The 15343-nt window shown below is 40.6% G+C and overlaps 1 protein-coding gene across 5 annotated transcripts in view; it reads left to right on the top strand.

Moving 5' to 3' along the window:
• The window catches only part of pde1cb (phosphodiesterase 1C, calmodulin-dependent b), a 63167-nt gene that overhangs the window by 2314 nt on the left and 45510 nt on the right, over nucleotides 1-15343 (top strand). For 2 of the 5 annotated variants that reach the window (XM_034291594.1, XM_034291593.1), the window contains exons 3-4: nucleotides 3494-3656; nucleotides 13121-13147. In XM_034291594.1, coding sequence (XP_034147485.1) covers nucleotides 3494-3656; nucleotides 13121-13147 — 190 coding nt within the window. Of the gene's footprint in view, nucleotides 1-3493; nucleotides 3657-6432; nucleotides 6925-13120; nucleotides 13148-15343 lie in introns of those variants that run through there. The other 3 variants (XM_034291596.1, XM_034291595.1, XM_034291597.1) reach the window with 3 other exon arrangements.

Below are 15343 nucleotides of genomic sequence, written 5' to 3'. Positions count from 1 at the left end.
CTTTTTCTTTTTTGCCATGTTTTATGATTGTGCCATTCTGTTATGACCTACAGTTGAATGTGAATCCCATAAGAAATAAAAGACGTGTTTAGCCTGCTCACTCATGTTTTCTTTACAAATGGTAAATACAGTAGATATAAAAAGTCTACACACCCCTGTTAAAATGCTAGGTTATTGTGATGTAAAAGAGATAAATCATGTCAGAACTTTTTCCACTTTTAATGTGACCTATAATGTGAACAATTCAATTGAAAAACAAACTGAAATCTTCAAGAGGGAAAAATGAAAAATAAAAACCTTACAATAACCTGGTTGCATAAGTGTGCACAACCCCTTATAACTGGGGATGTGGCTGTGTTCAGAATTAACCAATCACATTCAAACTCAGGTTAAATAGAAGTCATTACACACCTGCCATCATTTAAAGTGACTCTGATTAATCACAAATAAAGTTCAGCTGTTCTTGTAGAATTTTCCTGACATTTTCTTAGTTGCATCTCAGAGCAAATGCCATGGTCCACAGAGACCTTCCAAAACATCAGAGGGATCTCATTGTTGAAAGATATAAGTCAGGAGAAGGGTACAAAATAATTTCCAAAGCATTAGATATACCATGGAACACAGTGAAGACAGTCATCTTCAAGTGGAGAAAATATGGCACAACAGAGACATTACCATAATAGAGCCATAATTCCAAAAGTTATGTGTGGTGCAAAAACAACACTGCACATCAACCAAAGAACACCATATCCACCATGAAACATGGTGGTGGCAGCATCATACTTCGGGGCTGTTTTACCTCCGCTGGAACCGGGGCCTTAGTCAGGGTGGAGGGATTTATGAACAGTTCCAAATACCAGGCAATTTTGGAACAAAACCTTCAGGCATCCATTAAAAAGCTGAAGATGAAGAAGAAGTTCAGCTTTCAGCATGACAACGACCCAAAGCACACATCCAAATCCACAAAAGCATGGCTTCACCAGAAGAAGATTAACGTTTTGGAATGGCCCAGCCAGAGCCCAGACCTGAATCCAATTGAACATCTGTGTGATGATCTGAAGAGGGCTGTGCACAGGAGATGTCCTTGCAATCTGACAGATTTGGAGTGCTTTTGCAAAGAAGAGTGGGCAAATATTGCCATGTCAAGATGTGCCATGCTAATAAACTCCAATCCAAAAAGATTGAATGCTTTAATAAAGTCAAAGGGTTCTTCAACATATTTAAGTATTTAGTTTAAGGGTGTGCACACTTATGCAACCAGGTTTTTATGAGTGTTTTATTTTATTTATTTTTTTCCCCTTCAAATATTTCAGTTTGTTTTTCAATTGAATTGTTCATGTTATAGGTCACATCAAAGGTGGAAAAAGTTCTGACATGATTTATCTTTGTCTCATTATTTTACATCACAAGAACCAGGTATTTTAACAGGGGTGTGTAGACTTTTTGTATCCACTGTATATTACCAATTATCCAAGGGTATGCAACCGTTGAGGACAACTGTAACTGTGGTAGATAACCATCAATATAGAAGACAATATCACTGTAGTAAATATTACCATTATAGAAAATAAGTGTAGCTGTAGAAGATAACATTACTTTTGTAGATAAATATAACTGTGGTAGATAACCATCACTATTGTAGAAGATAATCACAGTAGTTGATAACCATCACTGTGGAATGTAACCATAACTATTGTAGATAATAATGACAGTAGTAGATAATCACCAGTGTAGTAGATAACCATCACTGTAGAAAATGACATCACTGTAGTTGATAACATCACTGGAGAAAATGACATCACTGTAGTAGATAACCATCACTGTAGTAAATGACATCAGTGTAGTTGATCACCATCACTGTAGTGAATGACATCACTGTTGTAGATAACCATCACTGTAGGATAGGCAGGGTTGGGTAGGTAACTTTTTAAAAGTTACGTGTCCACACTCGTAATCAGTAACTTAACTTATTGATTACTCAAACTCAGTAACATAGTCTGATTACTTTGAATTACTTTTAAATTACTTTTATATTAAGAGGGTTATAAACCTGCACTCTTAGCTTAAAGTAAATTATGTCAGCAGCCAATGATAACCAATGAACACAATTTTCAGAGATGCCAAGCAAGCAGAATCACATGGCCTACCTGTATGGACGGAGTTGATGTGGCTGCGTCAAATGCAAATAATCATTATTTGGCTGAGTGCTTCCCAACACACCTTTTCCCTCAAATGTGATAAATTCCATATAATGTTTTATCTTGAAGGCAGCACCATGTTACAGCTATCTAACAAATAGTTGCATAATCTATTAAACAATTCCTGTAAAAGTTATTCGGTGCTACTCGTTCTAGCTAAAAAAGATATAACACCAGGTAGGCCTATTGCCTATCATTGTTCAGAGAATTATGCGTCGAGTAGATAACTAAATAACATTTAATATGAGGCTAATATTATCGTAGATATACTCTGTTTTCACCAGCCATTCAACCAACCAAAACCGGTGAAATTTAAATTAGCGCTTCCTCCATCACTGCGCTCATGATGATCACACACAACTGAGGCGCACAATTCGTATTACGGTTCAAATAACGATGTTTTTATAATATTAATATACTCAAACATACAACGTGTCCTAATTATTTCGTGCACCTATTCTTTTTCAATTGAAGTAATCATAAATATTATCAAAAGTATCTGTAATCTGATTACAATATTTTTGTTGGTAACGTACTGGATTACAGTTACTATTTTTGTGTAATCAGTTACTCCCCAACTCTGAGGATAGGTGTCACACATCTGTGGGCTGAATATATCTGTTGCTGTCTGTAAACCAGTATGGATTAGACAGTAATGTCTCTGAACATCCACAAGATGGTGTAACACAATAGTTTACTGGGGTCATTTGAGGTTTTCCTGCTGATATCATGTCTTGGGCCCATAGGTTTTCCTGATCAGTTCATGTGAATAGGGCCCATAGGTTTTTCTGCTCATGTCATGTGACTGGGCCACCTGCTCTGGGCAGGTGACTACCATAAATATATAAACAACTGAGGCAACATTATAAATGATGAAATGTGTGCATATTATCTGAAGGTCAACAGAATAAGGTGTAATTTCTGTTTAAAGTAGTGCACTATATAGGGAATAGGGGGTCATTTCTGTTTAAAGTAGTGCACTATATAGGGAATAAAGTGTCATTTCTGTTTAAAGTAGTGCACTATATAGGGAATACTGTGTCATTTCTGTTTAAAGTAGTGCACTATATAGGGAATAGTGTGTCATTTCTGTTTAAAGTAGTGCACTATATAGGGAATGGGGTGTCATTTCTGTTTAAAGTATTGTACTATATAGGGAATCTCTAGTCTAAAGTAGTGTACTATATAGGGATTAGGGTGTCATCTCTGGTCTGAAGTAGTTTTCTATATAGGGAAAAGATCAATTCTGGTTTTTGACAATGTAATCTGACCGTTTGGTAATCCTAACCCTACAGGTTCCAAGTCCCAGAATGCTTTCTTGGTGGACCTGACGGCAGGAATGGGCGTGAGGGACAAAGACACAAAGTTTGTAAACAACCATAAGAGCCCAGAGGAGATCCTGGCTGGTGAACTTCCTGCTTCTAACGCACCCCATGTCACAGAGATGACTGCTATCAGGTCTGGTGATTTATTCTATAGACTACTATCTGCTCTGGTGTTATATTCTATAGACTGCTATCAGGTCTGATGTTTTATTCTATAGACTACTATCAGGTCTGGTGTTTTATTCTATAGACTACTATCTGCTCTGGTGTTATATTCTATAGACTGCTATCAGGTCTGGTGATTTATTCTATAGACTACTATCTGCTCTGGTGTTATATTCTATAGACTGCTATCAGGTCTGATGTTTTATTCTATAGACTACTATCAGGTCTGGTGTTTTATTCTATAGACTACTATCTGCTCTGGTGTTATATTCTATAGACTGCTATCAGGTCTGGTGATTTATTCTATAGACTACTATCTGCTCTGATGTTATATTCTATAGACTGCTATCAGGTCTGGTTTTATATTCTATAGACTGCTATCAGGTCTGGTGTTATATTCTATAGACTGCTATCAGGTCTGGTGTTTTATTCTATAGACTGCTATCAGGTCTGGTTTTATATTCTTTAGTCTGCTATCAGGTCTTGTGTTATATTCTATAGACTGCTATCAGGTCTGGTGTTTTATTCTATAGACTGCTATCAGGTCTGGTTTTATATTCTATGGACTGCTATCAGGTCTGGGGTTTTATTCTATAGACTGCTATCAGGTCTGGTTTTATATTCTATAGACTACTATCAGGTCTGGTGTTTTATTCTATAGACTACTATCTGCTCTGGTGTTATATTCTATAGACTGCTATCAGGTCTGGGGATTTATTCTATAGACTACTATCAGGTCTGGTTTTATATTCTATAGACTACTATCAGGTCTGGTGATTTATTCTATAGACTGCTATCAGGTCTGGTGTTATATTCTATAGACTACTATCAGGTCTGGTGTTTTATTCTATAGACTACTATCTGCTCTGGTGTTATATTCTATAGACTGCTATCAGGTCTGGGGATTTATTCTATAGACTACTATCTGCTCTGGTGTTAAATTCTTTAGTCTGCTATCAGGTCTGATGTTTTATTCTATAGACTGCTATCAGGTCTGGTGTTATATTCTATAGACTGCTATCAGGTCTGGTGTTATATTCTGTAGACTGCTATCAGGTCTGGGGTTTTATTCTATAGACAGCTATCAGGTCTGGTGTTATATTCTATAGACTGCTATCAGGTCTGGTGTTATATTCTATAGACTGCTATCAGGTCTGGTGTTTTATTCTATAGACTGCTATCAGGTCTGGTTTTATATTCTTTAGTCTGCTATCCGGTCTTGTGTTATATTCTTTAGTCTGCTATCAGGTCTTGTGTTATATTCTATTGACTGCTATCAGGTCTGGTGTTTTATTCTATAGACTGCTATCAGGTCTGGTTTTATATTCTATAGACTGCTATCAGGTCTGGTTTTATATTCTTTAGACTGCTATCAGGTCTGGTGTTTTATTCTATAGACTGCTATCAGGTCTGGTGTTATATTATATAGACTACTATCTGCTCTGGTGTTATATTATATAGACTACTATCTGCTCTGGTGTTATATTCTTTAGTCTGCTATCAGATCTGGTGTTATATTCTTTAGTCTGCTATCAGGTCTGGTGTTATATTCTTTAGTCTGCTATCAGGTCTGGTGTTATATCCTATAGACAACAACACTGTGTGCAGGTACATAAAATAAAAAATATCACTCTTATTTACTGTTTAGCTGTCAGGACAGGCATTGTGTTCAGTATCTAGGTGTCGTGTTTATTTATAAGAAGTGGTGTTCAGCTTTTTGGAGTTGTTTTCTTCTTTACAGATTAGAGTGCAGCTGTGAGGAGTGATGTTCAGTTGTGAGGAGTGATGTTCAGTTGTGAGGAGTGATGTTCAGCTGTGAGGAGTGATGTTCAGTTGTGAGGAGTGATGTTCAGCTGTGAGGAGTGATGTTCAGCTGTGAGGAGTGATGTTCAGTTATAAAGAACATGTTTATTTATGCATTTAATAAATTTCTCCCCCAGTTTATCTCAATACATTTCATTTTAAATCATCTTTAAATATTTATACAATATGTTTAATATATTTATGCATTTAATACATTTTCCCCCCAGTATATCTCAGTACATTTCATTGTAAATAATCTTGAAATATTTATAGTATATTGGAGCCTGTGGATGATCAGTCAGTTTAACCACAGCTATTTCAACATGCCAGAGGGTTACACGTGTAGCTTAGTTCTGGTTCAGCTGCAGTTTGCCAATGTGTTCTTTGTGGCATATGATCATATAACTGGGCATTGGTCCAATACTTGTTTGGTAAGTAAGCCAGACTGCATAGCAACACTTCATCAATGACATAAGTCTGCCTATTTGCCTGGTCTGCCTATTCTAAATCTAGATAATTTCACCATGTCACTGGTCGCTGCTTGGTGACACAGTTTCGTTTCTGAGGGTTCGTTAGGTAAACTCCTTTATGCAACACTTGTTTTTTGTGATTTTGTTTTTCCTAACATTAATTCTAACAAACCATTCAGAATCAGTATCTAAACTTAACATAGCCTCAACCAAATCTAAATACTAACATTAACCATTCAGAATCGGTATCTAAACTTAAGCTAGTCTGAACCAAACTATAATACTACAATTAACCATCAGTATCTTAACATAATTCAGTTGATGCAGTTTTGTCAGAGCTTCACGTTTTATCTGGAGAGTAGGTTGCAGAATTCTCCCCATGAATGGAGAACCTCTCTCTCTCTTTCCATCCCTCTCTCTCTTCTCATCCCTCTCTCTCCCTTACCCCCTCTTCCTGTTGGAGGGGGGCGGAGGAGGGTGGAGGAGGGCTCAGTAATGTCTGTGTGTGTTAATCTGGGCTGCGCTGTCCTGCATCCTGTTGAGAGGAAGAGAGAGAGGGAACATGGTTCAGTGCCTCCGTTCATAGTGTTAAGAGAGAAGCTGAGTTAGAGAACACCATCATTCCAGCTGCTGTCGTTTCTGCCATTACTACGGTAACCATTACAGCTGACACAAACACAAGTAAAAGAACGGACAAAGAGAACGAAAAAGGAGTGAAGAGAACAGGAAAAAGAACAAAGGGAAGAAGAGAGTTGAGGAAGGACAAGGATGTCTTGAGAGACACAGCTGTGAAGAACTCCTAGAAAAAAAGACAGAAGAGGATTGCTGGAGCTGTTCCTGTCTGTCTGCCAGTTTGTCTGTAATGGAGTCTCCTACTAAAGACATGGAGGAGTTTGAGAGCAGCTCTCTTAAGTATCTCAAGCCAGACCAGATAGAGAATATATGGATCAGACTACGGGGACTGTAAGTGACAACATCTTTCATGTCTGTGTGTTTGTCTTTGAAGGCTGTGAGTGTGTGTGTTTAGGCGTGTTTGTGTGTACGTGTATGTGCATGTGTGTGTGTGTGTGTGTGTTTAGGCTTGTTTGTGTGTACGTGTATGTGCATGTGTGTGTGTGTGTGTGTTGACAGTCTGACAGCCAGCAATCTTGGTTTTGATGTTTAGAGCACAGTCATGAGTCTTTCTCTAGTTCAGCTTAAATAACAGTAACAATGAGGGAGAGAATGACAGAAAGAATGACAGCTAGAGGATGAGAGACAATTAGACAGGACGCAGTGTTTCACTGATTCTTCATCACCACGAACAGACAGTTCAGTAGAAAACCTACTGTAGAACCATGACCCACCCCCCCACAGACAAACTGTGCTGGGAGGCAAACTCTTTCACATTGCTTCAGGACTCAATGAAACACACTTTCCACTCTATGAGGATGAAAAGAAGAGAGAGGGAGGGAGGGGGGAGGGGGATGGGGAGGGAGGGAGGGGAGAGACAGAATGGGGGAAAAGAGTGAGACAGAGAGAGAAAGAGTATTCTCTAATCTGCAGATTTCTGAGTGACAGACATCTCCCTCCCTCAGCCCACCAGCTGTTCTCAGATGTACACACGTGACTGTGAACTGGCCCTGGGTCATCTATGTTGGTGTGAGTGTGTCTGTGTGTGTGTGTGTGTGTATGTGTTCATGTGTATCTAGCTCTCTGTGTTTGTGTGTATGTTTATGTGTGTCTATCTGTGTGTGTGTGTATTTGCGTACATATAGACAGCTGTATTGTGCCATTCTTCTTGTTCAGGTTGGCAGCGTATCAGAGAGATGTGTTAGTTAGGGCTGTGACTAGGCTGGTAGCCTGATGGAATACTAATACCTGTACTGGCTGCTTCATAGCTGTATACTCGCTGGCTGGTTTACTGGCTGGTTTACTGACAGATTCCAAGCTTTTTTCCGCTGACTGACTGCTTCTCCTAGATGTTTACTGACTGACTGCTTCATATAGATTAATACTGGGTAACTAGATTTATATTGACTACCTGACTGGTTGACACACTGGCTAACTTGCTGATTGTATTTTCATGAATTAATAGATGCTCTTTGTCAAGAGTGATTTACAAGAGACATTAGGATGAGGTTCCTTTTTCAGGGTTTAGGCGAAATATTCTCTTGACTCTTTACCTTTAACACTATCAGCAGGTTGGGTGGCTAACTAGTTCTCCTAGTCCTTTACCCAACACTATCAGCAGGTTGGATGGCTAACTAGTTCTCCTAGCCCCTTCTGCTCCCTAGTTCAGCTGGTTCAGTGTGATTGTTCAGTATGATGATTCATTAAGCTGGTTCAGTATGATGGTTCAGAAGTCTGGTTCAGTTTGATGGTTCAGTAGACTGGTTCAGTATGATAGTTCAGTAGGCTGGTTCAGTATGATGGTTCAGTATGAAGGTTCCAGTAGACTTGTTCAGTATGATGGTTCAGTGTGATGGTTCACTAGGCTAGTTCAGTATGATGGTTCAGTGTGATGGTTCAGTATGATGGTTCAGTGTGATGGTTCAGTAGGCTAGTTCAGTATGATGGTTCAGTAGGCTAGTTCAGTATGATAGTTCAGTTGGCTGGTTCAGTTTGATAGTTCAGTAGGCTGGTTCAGTATGATGGTTCAGTAGACTTGTTCAGTATGATGGTTCAGTATGATGGTTCAGTAGATTGGTTCATTATGATGGTTCAGTATGATGGTTCAGTATGATGGTTCAGTAGATTGGTTCAGTATGATGGTTCAGTAGACTGGTTCAGTATGATGGTTCAGAAGACTGGTTCAGTATGATGGTTCAGTATAATGGTTCAGTAGATTGGTTCAGTATGATGGTTCAGTATGATGGTTCAGTAGACTGGTTCAGTATGATGGTTCAGTAGATTGGTTCAGTATGATGGTTCAGTATGATGGTTCAGTAGACTGGTTCAGTATGATGGTTCAGTATGATGGTTCAGTAGATTGGTTCAGTATGATGGTTCAGTAGACTGGTTCAGTATGATGGTTCAGTAGATTGGTTCAGTATGATGGTTCAGTAGACTGGTTCAGTATGATGGTTCAGTAGATTGGTTCAGTTTGATGGTTCAGTATGATGGTTCAGTAGACTGGTTCAGTATGATGGTTCAGTAGATTGGTTCAGTTTGATGGTTCAGTATGATGGTTCAGTAGACTGGTTCAGTAGATTCGTTCAGTATGATGGTTCCGTAGGCAATGAGGAATACCTGAGGAACTAACTTATCCTCCCAGATAAAGAGACAGGCACACAGACAGGTTGACAGGCAGAGGGACAGATAAAGAGAGAGAAAGAGAGACTGGTTGATGAGGGAATAGAACACTGTAGGTCTTTACTAATTCACACAATCTCTCCATGGATACCTGCCCCCCCACACACATTCTGATATTAACCCTCTGTTCCCTGATGGATACCTGCCCCCCCACACACATTCTGATATTAACCCTCTGTTCCCTGATGGATACCTGCCCCCCCACACACATTCTGATATTAACCCTCTGTTCCCTGATGGATACCTGCCCCCCCACACACATTCTGATATTAACCCTCTGTTCCCTGATGGATACCTGCCCCCCCACACACATTCTGATATTAACCCTCTGTTCCCTGATGGATAGCTGCCCCCCCACACACATTCTGATATTAGCCCTCTGTTCCCTGATGGATAGCTGCCCCCCCACACACATTCTGATATTAGCCCTCTGTTCCCTGATGGATAGCTGCCCCCCCCCACACACACACACATTCTGATATTAACCCTCTGTTCCCTGACAGTCAGCGATATTTGCATAAGTTATTATGATTGCACAACAATTCATGTGAGATGATTTGTGTTGGGTTTAGCTCTTAGGACTGTAAAGCCGTGTTGTTTAATTGTCTTGACTGACTGAACTATCTATTTAGCTCTAAAGACCATGAAGGCATGTTGTTTAATTGTGTTTTGATGAACTAATTATGTATTTGACAGTTATCACAGACTATTTATTTGACAGTTGCAACAGCCCATTTCAAGTGAAGCAAAATCATAGTTTCATACACTACATTTCAAAAAGTTCGGGGTCACTTAGAAATATCTTTGTTTTTAAAAGAAAAGAAAATGTTATTTTATTTGTCCAATAAAATAACATGAAATTGACCAGAAATGCAGTGTAGACATTGTTAATGTTGGAAATGACTATTGTAGCTGGAAACGGGTGATTTTTATGGAATATAGATGGTAAGTGCATTTAGTTGTACTGTACTCATACTGTTCAATGACAATAAAGTTGACTCTAATCTAATATCTACATAGGTGTACCGAGGCCCATTATCAGCAATCATCAGTCCTGTGTTTCAATGGCACGTTGGCGTTGCTAGGTTTATCATTTTAAAAGGCTAACTGATTATTAGAAAATTGTGTCAACACCGCTGAAAACTGTTGGGCTGATTTAAGAAGCATTAAAACTGGTCTTCTTTAGATTTGTACAGTACCTTCAGCGTCAGCATTTTGGGTTCGAAATTACAGACTTAAAATGGACAGAAACAAAGAACTTTCTTCTGAAACTCATCAGTCTATTCTTGTTCTGAGAAATGAAGGCTATTCCATATGACAAATTGTGAAGAAATTGAAGATCTTGCAAAACTATTTGTAGTATTCCCTTAATAGAATTGCGCAAACTGGCTCTAACCAGAACAGAGAGAGTGGGAGGCCCAGGTGCACAAGTGAGCAAGAAGACAAATACATTAGAGTTTCTAGTTTGAGAAATAGACGCCTCACAGATCCTCAACTGGCAGCCTCAGGAAGAACTCTCCATTCTACCCATTTAATTTACTATCATACATTCAACAGTCAAGAATGGAGCTTGACTGGTCTAATGTACTCAGATGTAAAGTGTCTTTTTCTTTTGATGCTTTGTTTACTTTGTCTTGCTCATTAGAAGCAGTCAAGTAGGTTTTGTTTTTGCTGTCAATAGGCCAATGAATGTGTAAAGTTGAGTAGCAGTTGCTTTGTTTTGGTGCAGATGATGTTCAGCTTTGCTTCTCTGACACCCCTTCCAATACTCAGGTGACAGCACGCATCTCTGTGTGCATGGCCGATATCTCCACTTGGAAGTCAGCCCACCACCTCAAGCTTATACTTGACAAGGCCAAGTTGCTCTTCTTTCACAGGAAGACCTGTCTGCTCTAGGACTTGTCCATCATTGTTGACAACTGCACAGTGTCCTCCTCCCAGAGTGCAAAGATCCTTGGCGTGACACCAGATGACACGCTGTCACTCTCTGCTACCATCAAGTCAATGCCTCACTCCTGCAGGTTCCTGCTCTACAACACTCAAGAGTGTGATCTTACCTCAAACAATATGCTGCAAAGATACTTGTCCAGGCACTTCTTATCTCACGCTTGGATAACTGCAACTCAGCCTTGGTGGGGGTTCTTCCACAAAACCCCTGCATCTCATTCAGAATACAGTGGCTTTCAACCTTTCCAAGTGCTCCCATGTCACCCTGCTTCCTCACACTGGCTTCCAGTTCAAGCTCTAATCCGCTTCAAGACTGCAGTTCTTGCCTATGGAGCAACAAGATGAGCATCTCCTCGCAACCTTCAGGAAATGCTTAAACCCCATCCCTACCCAGTCTCTTCATTCAGCCGCCTCTGGGTTCTTGGCTGTCCAACCCTTCAGGACGGTTCCTGATCCACGCAGTCAAACCTCTTCTCTGTCCAACCCTTCAGGACGGTTCCAGATCAACGCAGTCAAACCTCTTCTCTGTCCAACCCTTCAGGACGGTTCCTGATCCACGCAGTCAAACCTCTTCTCTGTCCAACCCTTCAGGACAGTTCCTGATCCACGCAGTCAAACCTCTTCTCTGCCCTGACACCTCAGTGGAGGAACCAGATCACTTTCTCTACCTATATTCAAAAAATATCTTTAAACTCATTTTGTAGAGTACTTAAAATAGTTCCACTGCCACCGCCTCTGTCTGTTGTCTTTTGTTAACTTTTTATGTTTTATGTTTGTTATTTGTATAATCTTCTTTCCAGGCCTGACATTTACCGATAAGTAAATCATTGATCCAAACTGTGTGGTTGTTTCACCTGGCTGTTTTAAAATGTATGCACTTACTGTAAGTCGCTCTGGAAAAGAGCATCTGCTAAATGTCTAAAATGTATATGTATTGAAGCTCAATGTAAATACACGTGTAGTTGCACTAAAATGTAGCTAGTAATTTATTACTACGGTAAGATCTAGCTGGGTTTGTGTAGCTTGGATTTTAGCCAGCATCCGAATCACTTGAGTTAGAAAATAATTTTGATAATCTTGCTGGTTACACAAGCTTTTGTCAAATAAGAAAATAATTCAGATTTCACTAATTAAATATAATGCTTGCTTTGTTTGTCAGCAGTCTTTGATTTCTCTGCAGCTACGATTCTTCATCAAAAGAAACAATGTCAAAGATGGACCAATGCAAAAGTCTTCCCTAAAGAAAGATTTTATGAAACCAATAAAATTGTCTGTCTGCCTGGCTTCACTTCACAACACACAGAGAGGCAGTGATCTTTTACTCTACAAAATATTTGCCCTATATTTTCTTTGTTAGTTCGCCACATATATTTCATGTATAAAAATGTTTTTACAAAAATATAGAGAGTCATTCAATCATTCAGCCCGTCATTCTGCCAGTCATTCAGTCATACAGTCCTTCAGGCAGTCATTCAGCCAATCATTCAATCATTCAGCCAATCAATCAGCCAGTCATTCAATCATTCAGCCTGTCATTCAGCCAGTCATTCAGTCATTCAGCCTGTCATTCAGCCAGTCATTCAGTCATTCAGCCAGTCATTCTGTCATTCAGTCGGCCATTCAGTCATTCAGCCAGTCATTCAACCAGTAATTCAGTAATTTAGCCAGTCATTCAACCAGTAATTCAATCATTCAGTTGGCCATTCAGTCATTCAGCCAGTCATTCAGCCAGTCATTCAAACATTCAGTCAGTCATTCAATCATTCAGCCAGTCATTCAGTAGAAAGTCATCCAGCAAAACTGAATCTGAATATCTGTTGTTCGTTTGGCTGAAGGGTGTTTGTCTTTGATTATCTGTTGTTTGATTGGTTGGTGTGTTTGTCTGTCTTTGACTACGTGTTGTTTGATTGGTTGGCAGGAGGAAGTACAAGAAGACATCTCAGAGGTAAGAGCTGCTGGATGTCCTTGGCTGGATAATATTTTAGTGACTGAGAATATTTCCCCGCCCTAAGACCGCTTCTGAGAGTAATCTGAGAGTATTTATTTTCACAGTTTTTCTGTGGTGGGGGGCTGGCAGATCTAGATTTACAGACAACTTTCTGTAAACCATTAATATTCATAATTTCACCCCCCCACCCCACCAAACACTCACCCCCACAAACACCGACCCCCCACACACATCCAGCCCCCACACACTCACCCCCACACACATCCAACCACCACACACTCACCCCCACTCACAAACCCCCGACACACAACCACCCTCACACACAAGCAACCCTACACACAACCACCCCAACCCCCGCCACACACAGAACCACCCCCACACACACCTACAAACCACCTGGAAAACAACACCAGGTGGTTTGTGTTGTTGTCCAGGTGGAGCAGGATCTGGGAGACTGGTCAGAATGGAAGGAAGTATTACAAGTCTACATTACAAGAAAGGATCCTTGAAGACAAAGAGGACAAGTCTGTGCATGTTCTTGAGTAGATAAAGCCTGGACCCTGTTGAAAATCTGTGGGGAAATCTCAAGAACACAATATTCTCCCCATCCAATCTCACTTGAAAGTATTTAAAAGGAAGAATAAAAGTCCCCAAATGCAGGCATGCACAGATGGTAGAGGGATGACCAAGATGATCTGAGATCACCAATGGCACAAAGTCCACAAAGGATAAAGGATCGGAATACTAATGTACATGAATATACAGTTAGGTCCGGAAATAATTGGACACTGACGCAAGTTTTGTTATTTTGGCTGTTTACCAAAATATATTCAAGACAAGTTACAGTTAAATTATGAATATGAGTTTAAAGTACAGTCTCTCAGCTTTAATTTGAGTGTCCACACACAGGGTTACATCCAAATTGGTGGAAGGGTTTAGGAAATGCAACTCTTTAATATGTAGCCCCCTGTTTTTTAAGGGGTCTAAAGTAATTGGACAGTTGACTCAAAAGCTGTTTTATGGTCAGGTGGGCTATTCCATTTATTCATCAATTAAGCAGGTAAAAGTTATGGAGTTGATTTCAGGTGTGGCATTCACATTTGGAAGTTGTTGCTGTGAACCCACAACATGCGGTCAAAGGAGCTCTTAATTCAAGTGAAACAGGCCAGGCTTAGGCTGCAAAAACCATCAGAGAGATAGCAGGAACATTAGGAGTGGCCAAATCAATAGTTTGGTTCATTCTAAGAAAACAAGAACTGGTGGATGCTCTGCAACACAAAAAGGCCTGGGCGTCCACAGAAGACAACAGTGGTGGATGATCGTAGGATCCTTTCCATGGTAAAGAAAAACCCCTTCACAACATCCAGCCAAGTGAAGAACTCTCTCCAGGAGGTAGGCATATCATTATCCAAGATTACCATAAAGCGAAGACTTCCCAAGAGCAAATACAGAGGGTTCACCACACGATGGAAACCCTTCATAAGCCTCCTGAACGGCCCCCCTGATCTGAACCCGAGCGGTGTTGTTATTGGACTTCTGTGCTTGTCACAGTTTGTCCATAACGAACACCATGTTCAAGCATAAGGGTGTCCATCAGTGCACGTGGCACCAGGACACCCTAGGCCGTAGGTCGATGATCAACTTTGCTGTCGTTTCATCTGACCTGCGGCCGTATGTCTTGTACACTCGGGTAAAGAGAGGGGCGGAGCTGTCAACGGATCCGATGGTGGGGGAGGAAGCTGGACAGACTCGGCAGACCCAAGCGTACTGTAAGGGTCTGCTGGGAACGTCTGGCCAAGTCTCCTGTCAGAGAGATACTGGAGAGGAGAATACGGCCGATATGTAGAACCTCAGATTCAGGAGGAACAGTGTGGTTTTCGATGGAGGGTTCATGGGAGTTTACCCAACCAAACCACATGTGTTTTGTGGATTTGGAGAAGGCATTCGACTGTGTCCCTCGTGGAGGGTGCTTCGGGAGTATGGAGTCCTGGGTCCTTTGCTAAGGGCTGTCAGGTCCCTGTACGACAGAAGCAGGAGCTTGGTTCGCATTGCCGGCAGTAAGTCAGACTTGTTCCCAGTGCATGTTGGACTCCGGCAGGGCTGCCCTTTGTCGCTGGTTCTGTTCGTAATTTTTATGGACAGAATTTCTAGGCGCAGCCAGGGCCCGGAGGGTGTCAGGTTTGGGGACCACAC

This window comes from Esox lucius, chromosome 3 (genome assembly GCF_011004845.1).
Source record: "Esox lucius isolate fEsoLuc1 chromosome 3, fEsoLuc1.pri, whole genome shotgun sequence".
Taxonomy (NCBI): Eukaryota; Metazoa; Chordata; class Actinopteri; order Esociformes; family Esocidae; genus Esox; species Esox lucius.
This window is presented reverse-complemented; position numbering and strand designations above follow the sequence as displayed.